The sequence below is a fragment of the Hippichthys cyanospilos genome, chromosome 6 (genome assembly GCF_059441005.1).
Source record: "Hippichthys cyanospilos isolate Australia breed blue-spotted pipefish chromosome 6, RoL_Hcya_1.0, whole genome shotgun sequence".
In the NCBI taxonomy this organism is placed as follows: domain Eukaryota; kingdom Metazoa; phylum Chordata; class Actinopteri; order Syngnathiformes; family Syngnathidae; genus Hippichthys; species Hippichthys cyanospilos.
Window position 1 is genome coordinate 4,646,793 of NC_142374.1, and position 20,425 is coordinate 4,667,217.

The 20,425-nt window shown below is 41.0% G+C and overlaps 1 protein-coding gene across 1 annotated transcript; it reads left to right on the plus strand.

Moving 5' to 3' along the window:
* Positions 1-1,133: 1,133 nt before the first annotated feature.
* On the plus strand, positions 1,134-20,171 carry snrkb (SNF related kinase b). The gene is made up of 5 exons (XM_088416893.1): positions 1,134-1,280; positions 2,671-2,985; positions 3,054-3,448; positions 13,689-13,830; positions 17,672-20,171. The coding sequence occupies exons 2-5, from the start codon at positions 2,765-2,767 to the stop codon at positions 18,678-18,680; spliced, it is 1,767 nt and encodes a 588-aa protein (XP_088273019.1). The 5' UTR covers positions 1,134-1,280; positions 2,671-2,764; the 3' UTR covers positions 18,681-20,171.
* The last annotated feature ends 254 nt before the right edge of the window (positions 20,172-20,425 follow it).

The following is a 20,425-nucleotide window of genomic DNA, read 5'->3' on the forward strand; positions in this document are numbered from 1 at the left end:
TTGTCGGTCGCTATGACAAACATGGCCGCCTCCGAAGTGCCACCCCCCATTGTAATATAATTTAATGATAACTAGACATGTGATTATATTAAAACAAACTCTTAGTCATTAAGGACACATTCATTTGCAAGTTTTTGAAATTTACAATCATTTAATTTATTCCTTTTTATTGAAAAACTGTCTAAATCCTACACACAGTACCTTTAAGATGGATATCAAGCATGTTGAATAAATGCTAAAATGCCCTGATGCAGTTATGTTCAAACTACAGCTTGGGGAATATACGTAGCTGAGCATGAATTTTTCAGTGGTCTGGGGTATACACCAAAATGACATTTGACATGGCAAAGTTAGTTTAGCACAAAAAAAGTCTGGAAACGTTCAGTGAGAAGAATAGATGTACAAAGATACGAACTATTTAGTGTAACGGAGGTATTAGTTAGAAACTTCTAAACATTTAGGACTAAAATAAAAACCCAATCTGAGAAGCAAAAACTGTTCCTCCCACTTTGTGCTCGTGTCAAGGTCCGATTTATGAACAATGGTGGTCCACGAGTACCAATTTGGAAAGCTGTTTTAGTTTATATTCAATATCCAAAATGACAAAGAGGTTCATTGGAAGTGCTTGGCACATGCCTAACAGCCAGGCCAAGCAATGTTACCAGTGCGGCGCACTACTATATTTACGTCTTTGGGAATTTGGGAACTATAGGCTAAAAGTAATAGAAAAAAGACAGCTATCTTTTTGGTTTTGAAATGGGTTCACTGTAGCTACCTGGAGTACGTGAAGGCACACCAGGGGGTAACTGAGATTTTATGTAGCATTCATGCATAAGTGCTATAATAACAAGAGTATGAAAATAAAGGTAATAATAGATTTTCAAAGCGCATGCTTTTTAGATGCTCTCTGTCTCTCTCTGTCTCTCTCTGTCTCTGTCTCTCTCGGTCTCTGTCTCTCTCTGTCTCTCTCTCTCTCTCTCTCTCTCTATCTCTGTCTCTCTGTGTCTGTCTCTGTCTCTCTCTCTCTCTCTCTCTCTCTCTCTCTCTCTCTCTCTCTCTCTCTCTCGCTCGCTCGCTCGCTCGCTCTCCTCCCACTCTGCATCCTGTCCTCCCTCCCATTGGCTCTCCATTCCAGCGAGGAGGGAGGACCGTGCACGCGGAGCAACATGGAGCTGAGCGCAGCAAGCAGAGGAACCGTCATCGATGTCGTTCATTTTTAAGTTCGGCGGTGACAGTCGGACCCCCACCGAGATGGACTTCGCGAGACGTTAACGCCGAAGGTAAGTTGGAGGGAAAGAATGTCCGCCCCGTTGTCGTTTGCTAGCGTAGCGTTTGTCCGTCGGGAGGAAGGGAAGGAAAGGGAAGGGAAGGGAAGGAAAGGGAAGGGAGCCAGCAAGGATGGCGGATGTGCCGAGTAGGGACTGCAGTTGTGGGCCGGCCAATTCAGAAGGAACAGCTGGCCGCGATGACAGCGCCGTTGGTAGCGACACCACGGCCAGACAACATGAATTGTGCGCCCGCGAACGCGGCGAGGCCTCCATCCAGCCCGTCGGCACCTTTGTCCGCATGTAAACAGCGAGGCTGCCGGCTTGTCATGTACTAGTGATGCGGATGGAGAGCGATGATGAGGGGCTGGCGTGAGAAAGAAAACAGCGCGAACAGAAGAATGACGGATGCTGATGTCAAATGCACTCGTTACCCTTGGGAAGATCGGATCATGACATCATCCGCGTAAACGCCACATTTGGAAATTCTTGGTTCGAACTAACATGGGAGCGCACTCGGGCATACTGTACATTAAGGTTTCCTCTTACAATATTGATCAGGCGCGCCATTTGTGCAGGGTGAGTGTAATTTGAGAAAGCTCAACATTGTTCCCTCATTCCACATGAGACAATGGAAAATGTTGCACTCTATAGCAAGACATGTTTACTACTCGTGCCGAACGATGTTGAAAACGAATTAAATTGCCAACCTCCCACCCACGCCTCTAATATTGTGATTTTGAATATAATGTGATTTTTGTTTACAAATTGTTACGTTTACTAGACGTGAATCCTTAGGTTTTATAGCGTAGGCCTATGTAAAGGCAAATTAACCAGAGATTAAAATCTAACATTATAAGAGTTGCTAACTTAATAAACACTCTAAATGCTGTCATTTGGGTCTTCACTGTCAACTTCACAAAATGTCACCAAACAAGTGTGGCATATGAATATACATAAACCATAAGTCGGGTTACAATAGCTTCAACTTGTCATGTTTCAGTTTCACAAAACAATAACATGTAAACAACTGGATTGCAGTTGGAAAGCACCAAACATATCTACTTGAAAATATACATTGAAAAAAATACCTGCTTGAACACCTCCAGCTACTGAATCCTTGTTTGAGTTGGTTTTGATAAAATATGTTAGGCTTATGCTATTAAAAATGTCTCAGAAAAAACACTGACACAGTTCTTCACATCTTTCCTGTTTAGAAAAAATAAACTGCTGGCATATGTTCAAGTTTATTTGTGTGTTCATATAAGGTTTTGAACATAAAGATAACAAGATTCCTGCCATTTGGTATTTAACTCTGTTAAATATACAGTTTAATAATATGTGAAACGTGAAAACAATGTTGTTCATCTTTCTGTTGTTGTTTTTTTTTTTTTTGCACTGCTAGGCAACCCTCTTGCAGTAAGGACTTTTACCAAGCAAAGCCCTCTTCCTACAGTCTCCAAGGGTCCGCATACATTTAAACCCATTTTGATGCCAACATGGAGTGTGGCGAGAACGTCCCCGTCCAGGATGAACATCTCAAATCAGGCCGCTTGAATCTCAGCGGACTCTACCATGTGGGTCGGACCTTGGGACGGGGCCACTACGCGGTGGTCAAACTGGCCCGGCATGTCAACACCGGGCAGCTGGTCGCCATCAAGATGATCGATAAGACCAAACTCGATGTCATGGCGACAAGTCACCTCTTACAGGAAGTCAGGTATAGATGACTTCGGTGATCTTTGTGTAGCGCGGATGTCAGATGATATGTTGTTTTTGTGGTTTCAGATGTATGAGGCGCGTGCAGCATCCCAACGTGGTGCGCCTTTATGAGGTCATTGACACTCCCACCACCCTTTACTTGGTCATGGAGTTGGCAGAGGGGGGCGACCTTTACGATTACATCCTTCGCCATGAGACTGGCGTTGCTGAGGCCACTGCCAAACGCCATTTTGCTCAGATCGTGCGTGCCGTGGCGTACTGCCATGCGCTCCACGTGGTGCACCGAGACCTGAAACCGGAGAATGTGGTCTTCTTTCCGCAGCAGGGAGCAGTCAAACTGACAGACTTTGGTTTTAGTAACTTATTCAAACCTGGGACCATGTTGGCCACCAGCTGTGGGTCCCTGGCATATTCCGCACCTGAGATTCTGCTGGGAGAAGAGTATGATGCTCCAGCTGTGGGTAAGTCTATTTTTGGACGACTGTTATTATTATGTATCACTGCATTACACAACATTGTGTCCTGCTTTCATCTCAGTGTGATGAACACAGCAAATCCAGTGGTGTACAGTGGTGGCTAAAAGTTAGAAGAGATACAATCTTTCCTCCCACCAATTTTCATTTTCTTACACTTTGACTTAACTCACTTCACACTGAGCAGCAGTTTGGCAGATACGAGTGAAAATGTGTTCAACAAGAGTTTTAAGGCTATTTTTGCCACAGCTAGCTGAATTCTCCTGTCCAACTCATCACAAAACTTAAATTACATTTTGCGTATTTAAAATAACCACATAGCTGAGACTTTTAGTCTGCTAGCTTATTGTTAATGCTGAATAGCATCTGTGTTGCAGTGCTCTAACCCAGGGATGTCAAACTCCAAACTCATTTTAGCTCACGGGCCTCACGGAGGAAACTCTATTCTCAAGTGAGCTAGACTGGTAAAATAATGGTAAACAACTTATATGTACAGTAGATTTTTGCTATGCGTGCAGGCCTGGTCGCAGTTGAGCCGGCTCAGTGGAGCAGTGGTTAGCACATCCGCCTCAAGGTCAGGGAACCGAGGTCAAGTCCAGCTAGTTCCGGCTTTCCTGTGTGGAGTTTGCATGTTCTCCCCCAAGCCCGAGCGTTGTGCTCCATGGTGGGATGGAATGAGCTGAGTCTACCAAATAGGGTCCATATTCTCTATCAAGTACGTAGAACAACTAGTCTTGGTGCTGTACTGATGAGCTGAGAGAGAAGTTGAGACTTTTCAATCAAAAGTGTACCTGGCTGTCTTTTACCGATTCACAGAATCACACCTTGAAATGGCGAAATTTGAACCAAGTATTTGATAAGCGTAATAATCAGGGATGGGACAAGATCTCTCGTCTCGTGAGATCGTATGACACGAGATTTCTCTCTTGGGCGCGCCACGAGATTCATTTCCTTTTCACTTTTTTGGAGGGTATGGCTTACTGAGCCAGAAGTGCAATGGATAGGCGTAACTGTTACAATCTCGTACAGTGTGTGGCGGCATGCACCTAACCGTTGTTTGCAATCTGCCATTAAATGAGAAGGAGAAAGCTCTCAATGTTTGGTTTTCCAATTGAGGAAAAGGATGGTAACACATCGACTGATAAGACAAAGACAGTTTGTGAGCAAAGTAGAGACAGATAGTTTATTGCAGCCTGCTCAACAAAAATAATTCATTTTCAAATTGGAGAGTTTGTATTAGCAGTTATTTTCTTGGTGGAAAATTTTGCAAAAATCTCGTATCTCGCAAACTCACTCTCGTGAGATACCTCCTCTCGTGGGATTTGTATCTCATCCCATGTGTAGTAAGTATAGCTGTAATAAGATAAATAAGAAAGATAAATAGGAAATAGTGGACAACGTGGTGATGCATTGGTCAAAATCAGTATGGATTTCTTGTCACGCTTCCTGTCAGTCTGTTTGTAAGAATGTTTCTACGAGCTCCCTTGAACCTCCATCTGCGTGTTGCCATGTCCTAAATCGGGAGTACTCGTACTATTCGTCCCTTTCACATTCATCTGCTTGTGTGGTTGTGTGTAATGTACGTTGCGAGTGAGTGTGTATGTCTGTCTCTGCAAAGGATTAGCATGTGTATCTGGGTCAGTCAAAGCAAGCCAGCCAGCCAGCCAACTGGGCACGTTCTGCAGTGGAGCCAAACACTGCGGTTAAGTGTAATTGTGTGCTTTTTCTGTATTTCTCATCTCGCGGAAACAATTTATAGCGCTCGTCACACTTTGAAAGATGGGGGGCAGGAAAGGGATGTACAGTATTTGGTAGTTTTTGGTGTCATTCCTTATGGAGTGATTTAAGCAAAGTCTAGGATGAAATCTGTCACTTCTTTCTTCTGTATTTTGTGTATGCTGTTTGTGTAAGTTCTCAAACTTCATCCAGTATAAACGATCCAGTACATTATAACATTTGCATTGACTCACTGATATGAATCATAGTCCAAGATGCAGACAGAACCAAAACAATTTTGCTTAAACCGGGAAGATGTCCTTTACTGCCAAGATGGACTGTATTCGTTTGCAGTTCCAGGTTTTTATTAGGGATGTCCCAATCACATGATGGAAAATCGAGCCGACGACATCATTTTCAGCTGATCGGAAACTGGGGAAAACCATTTGGGTTTTAAGATTAAAATAACTTTTTCATTATTACTATTGGAATTGAATTTTTAGGGCTATAAATCAACATAATAAATCAAAGTACACAGATGGAAATTGAAACATGGAAAAAAAAAATCTGTATTTTTACATACTATACATAACATTGCAATATAACCGGAAACAGCGGCGGTAAGCACTTGTTTGGTACTCGACCAATCTTCATGGTCCTAGTGGACGCGCTAGAGTTTTTGGTTGTCAAAACAACATTCATGTAATATTCTTTTAAAATAGTCAACATGTTGTTTACATCATCCCATTTACCAGTTTTTGGAACTGTAAACATGACTTTACTTTAGATGAAAACTCATAACGGGTCCCACAGACTCAACCACCATACAAGGGTTAAACAATTGTGTCACTAGCCATATGAAAGATGCCATCATGGCGAAGATCACTGGTGTCAAACCCGAGGCCCAGCGGTGCACCACAACATTTTATATGGCCCGCGAAATGCTAATTATGTCTTTTAAAACGCTGACTAAAATAACAAATTTGCAAATTATTGTTGCAGAAAGTTGTGTTTTAGAAGGCAACAAGCATTTTGTGTGTACCAATCACCCTTTTCAACAGTTTCTGCTGTCCTCTTATTTAGAAACTAGGTAAATGTGTGACACTCACACCTAAAATTGATTTGACTTTACAGGCAAAACAGCCATCCGACAGAAACGCCAAGTACAATTTGGCCTCCGATTAAAATGCGTTTGACACCCCTGGTATAGATTTGTACAAACAAAGATAACTTGGATGCCCTTTTTTCCATCCATTAAATCTTTTGCCGTGGTATCAAATCGGGACTTGGGATCTCCTCAATATCAGATGACTTGAACGCCGCGTAAAAAATTCAGATGTGATCAGACATGATCAGACGTCCCTAGTTGTTCAAAAAAACAAAAACAAACAAACATAAGTAACTTAAATAAAGACATCATATTGCAAACGACTAAAAAATAAAATGACATGCTTTTTGACATTTGACATTTATGAGCTAAGATTAGTGATAATTATAGCAAAACTAATTAAAAACACTAAAACAGAGCATTAAAAAACAAACGTTATAAAACACTCTAAAATTGAAATAAAACCTACATTTAAAACTGAAATAAAACTCATTCAGTAATTCATAACATTTGTCTAAACGAAATAAAAACAAAATATGATGACACAATCGAAAAACTATTGTACCCACTGTGAGGTCAAACACACCGTGATGCTCGTTGATCTCAGATTTCTCTCAGTGTAAAATCACATTGTTTTAAAACAGGGAATCATCCATCCATCCATTGTTTACTGCTTATCGCAGGGAACTAACTGTACAGTAGGCTATTCCAGCTGCTTTCGAGCATAAGGTAGACTCACCCTAAACCAGTCCGAATGTCAATCACAGGGCACACATAAAGAGACAGACAAACAACTCTTCACACGCACGTTCACATTGACATGTTTAGGTAACCAAGACCCCACGCTGCCTGTCATGCAAGTCAACCAATACACCGTCAATGACCCGCGCAAAAAAGAAAATACTGTAAATAAAATTCATTCCAGCCACCATGGAACTTTTGTAAAATACGGGCATTTTTCAGGAATATTTTACCATTTTCATCATCATCCAAACATCAGAACTACTGCAAATACTAACATTGAAAACAGCTGAACTTTTGAAATGAATAATAGAAGCATACCTCAAAGGTGATTTACCCCAAAGGCATGCAAATGTTTGACATTTTTACGATCAAACAGAGTCAAAGTTACCCTGTGTGAAATGTTAAAACGTCTTGAACTTAAAGCGTCAACACAACAAATCTCATCAACCACTAATAAACATTGTCATCACCATGGAAGTGTTTTGGAAGCCTACAGAGTGCACCCTGAAATGAAGCACTGTAATAATAGACCATTAAATGACAAATAAGATTCATCCAGGAGCAAAATCATTGCTGACCAACAATGAGTGGATTATAACAATGCGGTTACCCTCAATAAATATATATCTGAGCAGGAGTCAATGAAAGCCAACTATTATCATATGTATAATTGATTACAGTTCATTTCCACGTCATTACTGAGTTTTGACACTTGTGTTACTTTCAGGTGTTTAAAGTTTGTCAGTTAAAGACCAGTTGTAGCTGTGAACATTTATGCCATGGTGAAAAAACGTGGCACTTCTGGTTCTATCACTTGTAAACTATTTGCAGAACAGGTCTGCGGGCCACTCATGTGATTCTCGGGGGCTACCCGGTGCCCGCGGGCACCACGTTGGTGACCCCTGTTGTAGACCATTCACATTCACTTGGCAAGTCCTCAAGGTGAGCCAAAATGGTGATTATGCCGTCACTGTAATATGCATACATTCAAAAGGCCTGCTGTTTCATTATACCCGATCTTTCATTAACGATTGAATTCCTGTCATGTGTACCGTGTTTAAATATGCCGTGCTTACAAAAGCGAACGCCTCGCAGCTAAACGGCTCAGATTTTGTTCAACTCGAGGATTGGGAAAGTGAGTGGAAATGATTTTCTGTCTGTTAGTCTTGTGATTCACATGTGATCGGTCCAAAATGTACCCAACCATGGACTCAAGACGTCTTTGTGCCTGCAGAAAACAGACGCCGATGAGCAAACGCCACAAGTTAGTCAAGAGGGCCTTCTGTCATTGACAAAGATAAACATTGCTTCCAGTTACATAATATTTAATTTGCCCATTACTGTGTGTACTGTCCACTGAGTGAGTGTAGCCTAAAAAGGATATGCTGTAAGTGGTGCCTTTGTGCTTTTTTTTAATTAGAATTTTTGTGTTGTCTTGGTAACGAGACTGAGACCGTTAGGAGAATGAGTTCTAAATCCATCAGTAAATATTAAATGTGTTATTAGGGAGGGCAATTTGAAGATAATTCTGTGATCAGTGAATCAGAAAAATCATATATATGGTGGGCAGACAAAAGTATGTAAAAAAAAAATGATAAATCCCAATTGGGCAGTTCTGCGCTCTGACAAGATTAGAGATGTGTAAAATTTCAAAGATTAAATGCTTTACGCGAGGCCAAACAAGAACTATTAAAAATGTTTTTCATCTCTGTCACTATGTAAAACAATAGGCACGTCTCATTTGACAACTGCTCTTTATATACGGCACAATTAAAATTTACTAGAATTTACAACAGGTGCCAGCAGTTCGCCTACATTGCTCGCTTTTTTGCTTGCATCACCACAATATCTTGTTTCTCCTGTATTGTTTTGACAACAAAGGTATTTTGGACAAAAGTCAAAAATGCCATTTTTGGCAATTGCAACCTGTTTTGGAAGCTGAATTTCCAATGAAGAACCCTTTGTAACGTCTTTGCAATTTCTTAAATGTCCACATAAATTGGTTATTATATGGGCTCAAAATGTCCTTTAAATCACACAATGTCTGCTTAAGATAATACTGCAGAAAGTTGTTCATGTGAAATCAAGAGGAAAAACACGATTGAGAAGCTTTGGCATGATCTCAACAGAATTGTTCTCATCACGTATGCTGAAATAAGAAGTTACAATAACTGAAAAACTTGATGGGGGAAAAAAAATCCCCATGATTTTCATCAATATTTGGTTTACATTGTTTAATTGACAAGTGTGCCAGTACCCATAATCGACCATTATCTCAGCCGGTCTGACATAACTCGTTTTTCTGCTCGAGGGCATGATGTAACGGATTCACACATGGTAAACCGCTATAAACGATCTTTTTCAGCACATGGCCGATAAGAAACTTTTTGTCTGTTTTTAGATCATGCTGCATGGTCAGACCCCACACAAACTCCTCCCATTCAGTCTGTATTTAGACAGCATTTGCCCCCAAGAAATCTCGACAAATTTGCCTCTTTTATAGGGTTATAATTCGCCATCCTAGGGCTGAGTGTTATCAAGTTCGTCTCAAGATACAGAATGTGCAACTTAGTGTGGAAAGACTACTTTAGACAGAAGAACTTGAAAGTTAAAAGAGAGTGGCTTTGTTCGGCAAGGCTGTTTTACTTCTCGTATACATGTATTGCGCAGCCCACAGTGACTCAGTGTACTTCACATAATTCGAAGTACAACATGTCAAAGCGTTTACAAACAAAAGCATAAATGATAAATTGCAAAAATGTTTTTGTCAAACCGCTTTAGAAATGGTTTTATTTATCATAGTTACAGGGACAAGGTACCGTTTTTAAGATGGATTTATCATGTATACTTGTGGCTGAATATGTTGTCAGCTTATTTCCTTTGTGTGCAGGATAACAGCTCAATGCTGCTTTACCACGTTAGCACTCCGAGCCCCATCAATTACTCCATTAATTACTGTCAAAATGCATTCTTGGTTATATTAGGAAACTCATTGTTGCAATATTGTCATATTGCAAGTAGTTCTGCCAAAGATTAAAAAAAAAAGTATGACGGTGAATAAAATCTGTAATTAATCGATCTAATATTGTTATTTTAATCTCACCTAAACATTTCTGGAAAAATCCTAGACCAGTTTTTTATACTGTATATACATTGCATTACTTTGCCAAATAAAAGATTTATTTACACACATATATCCAAAAAAGTCCCTTCAGTCTTTTTTGTTTGTTTGTTTTGTTTCGTTTTTGATGCAGTTTTAACCATTTACCTGCTACTGAATTTGAGATTCATCCCATGTGCTGACCCATGTTTTGACCATCAAGAGAAATGGCGCTGTTTTCTTTCGTCTGTAGCCAGATAATGTCAAATAAAAGAAAACATGGTCCATCTTGTTCGTCGCAGACTTGCACATACACTTGCTGTTCACAAATTCAGTTTTCTTCAGCTCACTACTTTAGCGTCTTTGTTGCTATCGTCAGCTGTGGCTGCAGTCGCAGCAGTTGGGTACTTTGCATTTATGTCGTGGGCTGAAAGTGAAATTTTTCGTCCAAAGCAAGCTACTTCTTAAGAAAAACGCTTTCCACTAACTTTTATCAAAGGTGCTGTCAAGGCATTTTTAAAAAAAGTTAAATTCACCCTTGAACCGGCAGCCCTCGTTTTTCCATTTTCATATCTTTTCGCGACTGAGCTTGCCCTCCCATCCACAACAGGAGCCAATCAGGTTATGCCAAACACAATCGCAGCAAAAGAGTGTCCACTTCAGGGTGTGATTAAGGTTTGTTTTCTAACACCCAACAACTTAAGTACAAGAAACCCAATGCAAATAACAAATCTAATCAACATACAGAACGCATAACATTTTAGATTAAAAATTAGATTAACATGATTGAAAAATATATCACTTTTACGATAACAGCCATTGATTGATCTTGATGAATCTGTTCAATCTGACACACCCAGTGTTCATTTTACCTCTGAAAACTATTGGGTCCCCGGGACTCACAATACTAAAAAACGATGGGTCCCGAAAGAAGCGTTTGGAGTCCCAAAAATTGTGCAATAAAAGGACAAATTAAGTCCAAGCTTCAAACTGCATTTAGAAGACGTGAGCAAAAACCAACAACAGATATTAACAAATGTCAAAAAATATATGTGTATGGCCCACAACTTGATGATAGAGAACCACTGCACCATCCAGGGCAGGAGTGTCAAACTCGTTTACGCTTGCTGGCTGCATGAAGGAAAATCTATTGCCAAGTGGGTCGTACCAATAAAATCACAGTATACATTTTTCTAACTTTAAATCAAAAACTTCAAATTTATAATTCATTTTTAATACTGTCCAAAATAAAGCAAGTACAACATCAATTCATCGATCAAACAATCTATTCATCGTAAAATATTATCATCACTTTTAATCATAAAACATTTCAAGTTTTTCATTGATGAAAAAAAATTCTCCTTTACAAAATTATCTCATGTGCCGGTTTAAACCTAGGTGCGGGCCAGGACGTGGGCCGTATGTTTTACACCCTTGATATCTGTCAACTAACCCAAGCTCAATGCTGCGTTCTCAAAATTATCATCTACGAAGAGCCAACAGACCACAAGCAGCATCATGTTTCATACAGCTACAGATGAAAAAACATCTAATATTAATTAGCCATGTGTCATTGTTTATACGCTGTAGCAATGAATTACTTAATTAATGCAAATTCCCCCGACAGCTCTTAGCAACTGAATATGGTTGTCTTGACACAAGGAATAACGTTAGCTAACTCAGCATAAACTTAAGACACGCTTATGTTGCCTGACTTCATTTACCTCCCTCATTCCTCGCTGCTGCGGGCGAATAACTTTCTGATATCCATCTCGGAGTTACACTTTAAGTAAAATAATAAACTTACTGACTTCTTGTGCTTCTCATCTGCTGCCCCCCCCCCCCTCCACCACCACCATATTCATTAACCTTGTATGCTTTTTTTTATGTCGAGTGAATAGTGTACAGTAGCAATAAATTACAATACTAAATAGTATGCGGCAAAAGCTCTGTTCTTTTTTTCTCGATTGACGTTCTTTTTTGGCGGACGAAGTTGTCAAAAATGTTCATAAGATGTCAAGTTTTGTTGGATATAAGAGTAGATGGATTATGATGCATTTTGATGTCCGAGAGACACCTGATGATTTGAAAGTATGCGTCCCTCATCAAAGATTATGCATCTGGGGCCACTGCACCCCTATAAGCAAGTACTAACAAACATTAACTACATGAAACATGAAATTATGAATGACCACGATTATGTCGTTACAATACTAAAACCAATGGCAGAAATTTAGTAAAAGTATGCGTTTAACATATGAATTGTTTAAAAAAAATAGCCAATATGTATTGAAACAAAGCCTAACTTTAGTATGAATAGCTGCCCATTATGTTTAAAAAAAGTGCCCTATGAGTTTATTCCCAGTGACGTGGTCAATAAGCCATGAAAGGCGGCTACAGAATGTATGTGTGATATTTCCAAGCGAGTTTGGAAAAGTACTGTGCACGGTTGCTTCTCCACCCTCTTGCATAATTGTTCTCAAAACAGAGACAAGCGTGGCTGTATACATTGTACGCTGATGACTGAGCGTGCTTGTTCGGATTGTCATGGCGGACAATGGTTGTATGTTTATAACACACGGGAGTGCTGTGTGTGTGTCTGTGGAGCTGAAGAAACCACAGTGGTTGCTATTTTAATATAAGTACATGAAAATGAAATGAATGCATCGTTAAAATCACTCAGTTGTGAATATGTTATTGATTACAAACATGGCCACCTGGTTATTGGTTAGATTGGTTATATCTCATGAGTCATCATGCATTGGAAGGGCCCCTGCAATTATTCTTGAAGGTTGAGAATTTCAACCTATCGTGTCTGCTTATGGACGACCAACTTCAATGTTATTCGTGTGCTTTCATGTGCACTAGAACGCATCATTTTGTTACGGTACGAAGATACAAAATATTTTTACAGTCGATTCTCCTCATTTGCCTTTATGAAAATAAACACTTTTCTTTTCCAAATCTGCCACAAGGGAAGAACGAATTCACTTGTTTCTATCTGATCTAACCATGTTTTTTTTAAGCCTTTCATAAGCTGAGCTCTTGCACATGCTTGACCACTCTGCATTTTACGGTTCAAAAAATGTAACCTTGAAAGGGCAATGTCATGACAGCTCACATCTCACCGCATTTTCAAGTTTTTTTGTTTTGCTTTTTAATTCACCATCACCTGAATATAGTCTATCAGGCTTGACATGTGCAGTGAGCTCTTATTTGCTGAAGGACAGAAGCAAAGAGCAAAAGAAAAATCTTTCTCAAAATAGCACCACATCATGGCAGGCACACACTTCTGCATCTGCGCGCATGTGTGTGTATATGTCCCAGTGTTCTTGTCTGTCTGTTGATGTGCGTGTGTGACGAGGCGCTGGAAAGGAAGGAAAGGGAGGGAGACCACAAGAGGAAGTACATATACAGTCAGCACCAGGAAGCTGATACGTGTGCATGTTTGTCTATGAGCGCACGTCAGAAAACTAAAGATGCAAAATGCTTTCATTTCTCACTTCCATAGCTTCATGGCACAGTGTGTAGTTATTCCACCTTGTGTTTTTGTGTTGCAGATATCTGGTCTCTCGGGGTGATCTTATATATGCTAGTGTGCGGGGTTCCTCCCTTTCAGGAGGCCAACGACAGCGAGACTCTGGTCATGATTCTGGATTGTCGATACTCCATCCCCGACCACGTCTCAGGCCACTGCAGGGAGTGAGTATGCCTACGCGACGGTGGGGTTAGCCAGTCTTGTTTCTGAAAAATGACCCTATGCCATCCAACACCATCATATCCTCATCTTTGCGCTACCTTTATTAAATGCCGCGTATGACTGAAGGCTTCCCAGATTTTAGTAAATAGATGTGACTCACCCTGTGTTAAATAGCTAGTGACCGTAAAAGCATCTCATTAGTTTCAGCGAATAATTTTAGTGCTCTAGCTGGGCTGCAAAGACATGCTTCATTAAACACTCAGCAGTTACTTGCCTCGAATAGCCCGCAATGCGAGTTTGGTTTTTCAATGACGCTGTCCTACATTTGATTTGCAATCTAGGGTTGGAAGAGACGCAAACTCAACACTTTGGCTTGTAATGGCAGGCATCGGCTGACGATGATTCCAGGATGCGGTCTGCCTCTGGCCAAATGTCAGCTGGGATAGGCTCCAGCACACCTGTGACCGCGAATCAGCTATAGAAAAAGGATAGTTTTCCAATAAATATTCATTTAATTCATTACTAATCAGTTTGTGTCCAGCCTAAAAAGCTTAATAAATGTATTTCTACTGTAAATCATTCACTCCCCAAAACATTTGTTATGTTTCTTTTTAGAAGTCCAGAAATTTAATTTAAAAAAAAAAGGAAGGCCAAAAGAATGGGCGCGTCCTATAAAAGGTAACTTTAAAAGTAACTTTTTTTTTTTTTTTCGTATTTCGACACCATTCGAGGAACATTGATCTGTCAGCCACATGAGCCGACGCACAGATGTGCATTTTTATATCGGCCGTATTCTTACTTACAATAATTACCCTAACGGGACGATTAAGAGGATGTAAGTCAATTGGCTGTTAGCAGCTAACAGAAGCTCATGTCGGCTTAGGTATTATTTTCAATACAAGATGTGAGCAGATTGAACCAATGTCCCAGTCCATACTTGTCCACAAACAGGAATATTACTAAAACCGAGAGGATCATGTAAAGTTTATGATGTCTTCAGCTCATCCAATTAAGTGCACCGGTTAGAGAACAAGGAAAGTTTTTCCATTCGACTCATTTATTAACTGTGGTCTTTTGGCATACACTCACAACCATTACCTTGGTGGAACATGGATGGTGCGCAACTAAGGCTAGTTATGGCAAAATTAACTCGAGCTGTGTCGCCAGGAATAGGAAAAAGCACTGCTTCAAGCATTCTTACTTGCAGCGTTCACTGACGCTCACAACATGGGAAATCTGAAACACACTTAACCCGCAACAAATATATAACTTACGGATAAGAACACAAGAAGATACCAAAAATTGACAAAGATGAGATGTATTCTGTCTTGCTATAGTTTTTACATTGTCCCCAAACTGTTGGTGCGACCTATACTCGGTAACAAAGAAACTACCATAATTTGATCCTAAAATTAAGGGTGCGTCCTATACACAGATGCATCCGATATTTAGGGAATCGTGGTACTCATGTATATTTTTTTTCATTTTGCTGTGTTGGCCTTAGGGGGGGTCTAAAATACGCTGGTACTAAATGAATAACACTGGGTCCATTTTTAAGCCTTACCACACAAGTATGTACAGTAGAATTGTATTCATTTTCTCTAGTTCCCTGTGCGATGTCTTTTCCTAGTTAATTCATTGCATTTGTGATTAAAAACAATTGTTTTGGTGGCTTGATGATAAGTTGCTTTGATTTAATTTAATCTATTTATATTAATCAACGACTTAGTATACCATAAAGAAATGTTGTAGTACATTCAGACATAGGCTTTCTTTTAAGTGCTTCAACTTTTGAAAACTTAAAAGATGTATTTTCAATGGTTGTGAGAAGATATACGACGGTAAAATGAGTCTTATAACTGTCGTTTCTGGTGTTTAACAAATGCACCTGGGGGTAAAATGAAAAGGTCACATTCTGTACGCAGGTATCGTACAGCACCGATGTTTGTTTCGAAGTTGATTTTCATTTACTACATTTTCCTATTGAGTAAGCAGAAATGTTTTCAACTCAGTGGCTTGATGTTTGACCACAAACACTGCAGGATATATCTGATGCAACACAATGTGCTCACATGGTCTCATGATGGCATCTTTGAGCAGAACAGAACAACCTTCAGGATATTCCTAACAGGTCTCATGAGTGTGTGGTGGGGGCTCACAAGAAATGTCAACGACATTCATTTGCATTCACCGTGCATCAACACATTGTTCTATAGATAGTAATGCATTTTTTTTTTAAATGATCATTTGGACCGTCTTAAATATATACTTGCAGCTAATCGTGATAAGTGCAAATACACTCACTGCTTCAAAGTAGATCTAACTTACAGATCAAGTTCATTTTACGTTCAACCATTGCCGATGGTGTCTATGTTCGTTTCTCATCAAGCAATGTGTGCAGGACAACAGGATCCAAAGTGTAGTTCGCTTATCTCCACATGTCGCTGACTGAGAAGTCCAAGAGTTTGCTGTGAAATCCTGGGGCACAAATGAAACCCAGTAGTTGCGCTAGCATAAAGGTAGGGCTAAAAAATTGGAATATCGAGGGACGGTCTACGTGAAAGCCAATTATGTATTTTATAATTGCTCATCACACACAGGGTATTACAACCCTTTCAGTGGTGATGATTATGGCAAAAAGAATAAAAAAAAAAAATCTGAATTTCACAAAATTTTCACAAAGAACATTGCAAGCTCCTTGGATCCTAGTCTTGTTGGACAATAAACACAAACTGCCTTCAGAGATTGTCCTCAGCCATTAAAAGATCTCAATCCCGGTTTGGTAAATTTGGGGACTACTGATGATGTGATAGTTGTGGACCAAACCGCCTTTGGCCATCACAGTAATATGAGAAGGGCTCAAAAAGAAATTGCAAAAGAAGCAAAGAGGCCTTATAGCAAAATACCAGAACTGTAATGAGGAAGGGAAAACCCGTGGCCGAAAAAGGTGCACAAGTGACAGATATGCCATTCAAATATCTGGAGGATCTACATAAGTCATGAACTGAGGCTAATTTCGATGCACCAAGAAACCCCATTGGTGCTACGAATGTAGGATTTGATGAACCAAAAATATCAGAAGTGTCTGTGCCGCCTTGATGTTGTCATTAATGCAAAAGCCCAACAAAGTACTGAGGATAGAATATGCAAATACACTTTTCAGAAGGCCAGCATTTCTGTTTAAGTTCCCTTCTTAATGGTTACATGGCATTTTCGTTTGATGAAATAACTTTTTTTTTTGGCTTTCTGCGACAATCATCAGCACTGGCAAACTAAGGCTTGCAATATTACACTTTGTGTAGAGTGAACTATTATACAGGTTGCACTTTTTGAAAGAAAGTACGTACTCATATTGAATCTCACGCTCAATGTTCAAATGTTTTGGCAAGTACTGTATGTGCACCTATTCAATTGAAGGGAGTCAGAGCTCTATCTAGTGGGCACAAGATGCAAAGTCATCATTCCGAGTGACCCGCAACATTGAACGGCATTGTTCCTAGGTGTGATTGGTTGTGAATGGTCGTTCGTCTCTTTGTGCCCTGCAATTGGCTGGCAACCAGTTCAGAGTGTGCCCCGCCTTCTTCCCGAAGGCACCGGCAAGCTGCAACCCTTGTGAGGGAGGATAAGCGGCTCTAAAAAAATGGATGGATGGATGGATGGATGGATAGGAATATGTTGGTATTTACTCAACAAATCTCCAGTGGATTATGATCATTTTCAATATGGTTTCATTGTACTTCAGTGCTTACTGATTAAACTGGTCTGGTCTTTATCAAATTAAAAACGATATATATTTTGAATGAATGACATTTTTACTGAATTATGTTGTGTTGTCTTTATCAGTTTGATCTCAAGGATGCTCCAGAAGGATCCGTCAGTGCGAGCGTCGCTGCAGGAGATTGAGGCTCACCGTTGGTTACAGGGGCTGGACAATGTCTTGCTCAGTCCAGAAGCCCCTCCCCATTGGCTCTCGGGGGCCCTTTCCTCCACCTCGCCGCTCTCGCGTATGGTCGAGTCCGGCGATCTACTGGCCGCCAAGCCGCAGTCCTTGCCCCCGCCGCGGCAGGTCAACCTCAGCTACAGCCTTCACCCGCCGCCGGTCGAGGAACCTCGCATCGCCAAGAATCTCCCGGCTCTTCTGCAGATCTGTGAGGAAGAGGAGGAGGAAGAAGAAGAAGAAGAGGAAGAAGAAGAGGAAAGCAACCTGGCCAAAGAACGCGAAGGCTTGTTGTCTTTGTCGGTAGCTGAGCCGCAGAAGGACACGGAGATTCCCCTGGAAGCTGCGAACAATCAAGACGTGAGGGAGGAAGAGCCAGTGAGCCAAGTGGGGGAGTTGGAAGAAGATGAGGATGGGGCAGAGATGGAGCTGGAGCACCAGCGCAGCGCATGCGTGATTTCATATCAGCCGCTTGGTCACCTAGACAATCCGGTGGGTCACGCGTCTGAGGCCCCCGCCTCGTGCGAGGACGAAAGCGCTTTGAGGGTGCCCTGCTGCCAGGGGTGGCGCGAGAAACCCCCCCAGCAGGAGACGGAACCAAACAACAACTTCCACAAAGCCGCCGCCGCAACACCCAAGAAGCAGGCGACGAGCCGCCCAGAAAAGGAGCAACGGGCGGACACGGGAGTCAGGGACGACTTTGTGAATGACCGATCCCGTAACGCGACCGGTTCTTGGGACGAATCCGCCGCAGCCGTCAGAATGGAGCCGGCGGGAAAACGCCACAGCCTGAAGTTGCGCGAGCGCTTCTTCCAGCTGCCGTTGTGTGAGAAAGCGCTGGCCTTCAACATCCCCACCAACAACAAAGCCAAGATCCTCCCGCTGACACAGTACAACTGTTGCCATGTGCTCTAAATGACACCACTTGGGACACACAAACACACACACACACACACGCACGCACGCATTCCCAGCTACAGGAGACTTTGGAGTGCACACTATAGCGGAAAACACAATGTTAAACTCCAGTCTGTCCACAGCACAGTGGCTTGAGTGCAGTACGTCAGCAGCCGTTTTGCCACTTGGTGTGGTGAGGAACTTTTTAGCACGCAAGCACACTGTGCCCGCACTGAAGAAGTGTCTTGACGAAGTGCCGCAGACTTCACAGGAAAGAACAACAACACTCGTTTCTTCTTCCCTTTGCACAAGTCGCGTATCTGGTTACAAACCTCTTAACTCATTCACTGCCTGCCCAGTTCAAAGGGATTTTTGACATATATAGCCATCAAGTGAAACTGGACTCTTTGACGTCTGTAATCGTCAATGGCAGTGAATGTGTCCATATAAGCTGAGAGACTGTTATGTTATGATATGCTATAGGCTATAATATGCCTCAGATTGAGATGATTGTATCATTCTCCGTTCTCTTAACGTTGTGTCCGTTGATCAGTCGCCCTAAACCGTTTTTTTTTTTTTTGTCGCGACTACACTAAGGAGTGTCTAGGATGTGCTGGTTTGTCGCTCATTGTCATGGGACCCATGTGACTTGCTGTGCATGCTGTTAGTGTTATTTATCACCATATACCTCCATTTTGTGTCTCGGCTCTTGCAAGACACCGCTGTCGTCTCGTGACATTGACTGCACACACTACACTTCAGTACCTGGTAGCTTTCTACTGTACATCTAGGAATATTAAATAATATGTTACGTATGGGTAGAAGAGTCACTCCATGTATATTTTGTGTATTTTCACATCAACATTTGTCTTCTTTGAGGTGGAGATGATAATTGTAGATACAATTTGTACAGTGAGGGCCAAAGCTGTAGAATAAGCTACTGTATATACGTGCATTCTCTGTAGCTTGCAGAGCAGCTTGTTTGCATTCATTTCTAATTTAATACCTAAATTGGGTATCCATCTTGGGATCAGGTGACCCCCTGCCTATAGAAAGAGTCTGAAATCGGATTATTGCTATTATTTCTGCAGCATTGTAATTGTAAAATTTGTACCAAGAACAGATTAAATATAGAAGCAATTATTCCTGTACAGTTGCAGCCTGCCTCTCCCTGGTGTGTTCTGTCCACTGCTTTATAATTATAGGACCTAGTCTCTCTTATTTTTCTCTATTTATTTATTAAAATGGATTGAATCAATGTAAGCGGTGTGTTCTGTATCATTGGCGAAGAAAAAAAAACAGCTTTACAATGTGGTTTTTTTGTTTGTTTTTTTTTAATTGTGATACTGCCTGCGGTCACATGGCCAGACACCCCACTCAAGTGGACATTGTTATCGCAACACATGCAGAACACGTACTGGTAGCCAGATGTTGAGTAATTCTTTTCTGTTGCCATTCGTCATAAGCAATGTTGGAAGTTGAATAAATCCTAAAACGTGATTGGCCACACACACACGTTCTGGCGTATTATGGTCAGTCTGTCAGCATTGGCGGGTCAATAGCTGCAGTGCGCAAGAGGGCAAATTAGTGGTAATACTGCAAAGTTAAGCAGTCACTACAGTTACAATACAGAATATATTAGTATTCACACATTTTACAAAGATAAACTAAAAAAATAGCGCATACCATAGCAGGACACAGGTGTTCTTATGGTTATTTTCATTGTTCTTAACACTTCGTACTAACAGCAGCATGTTGGGTTT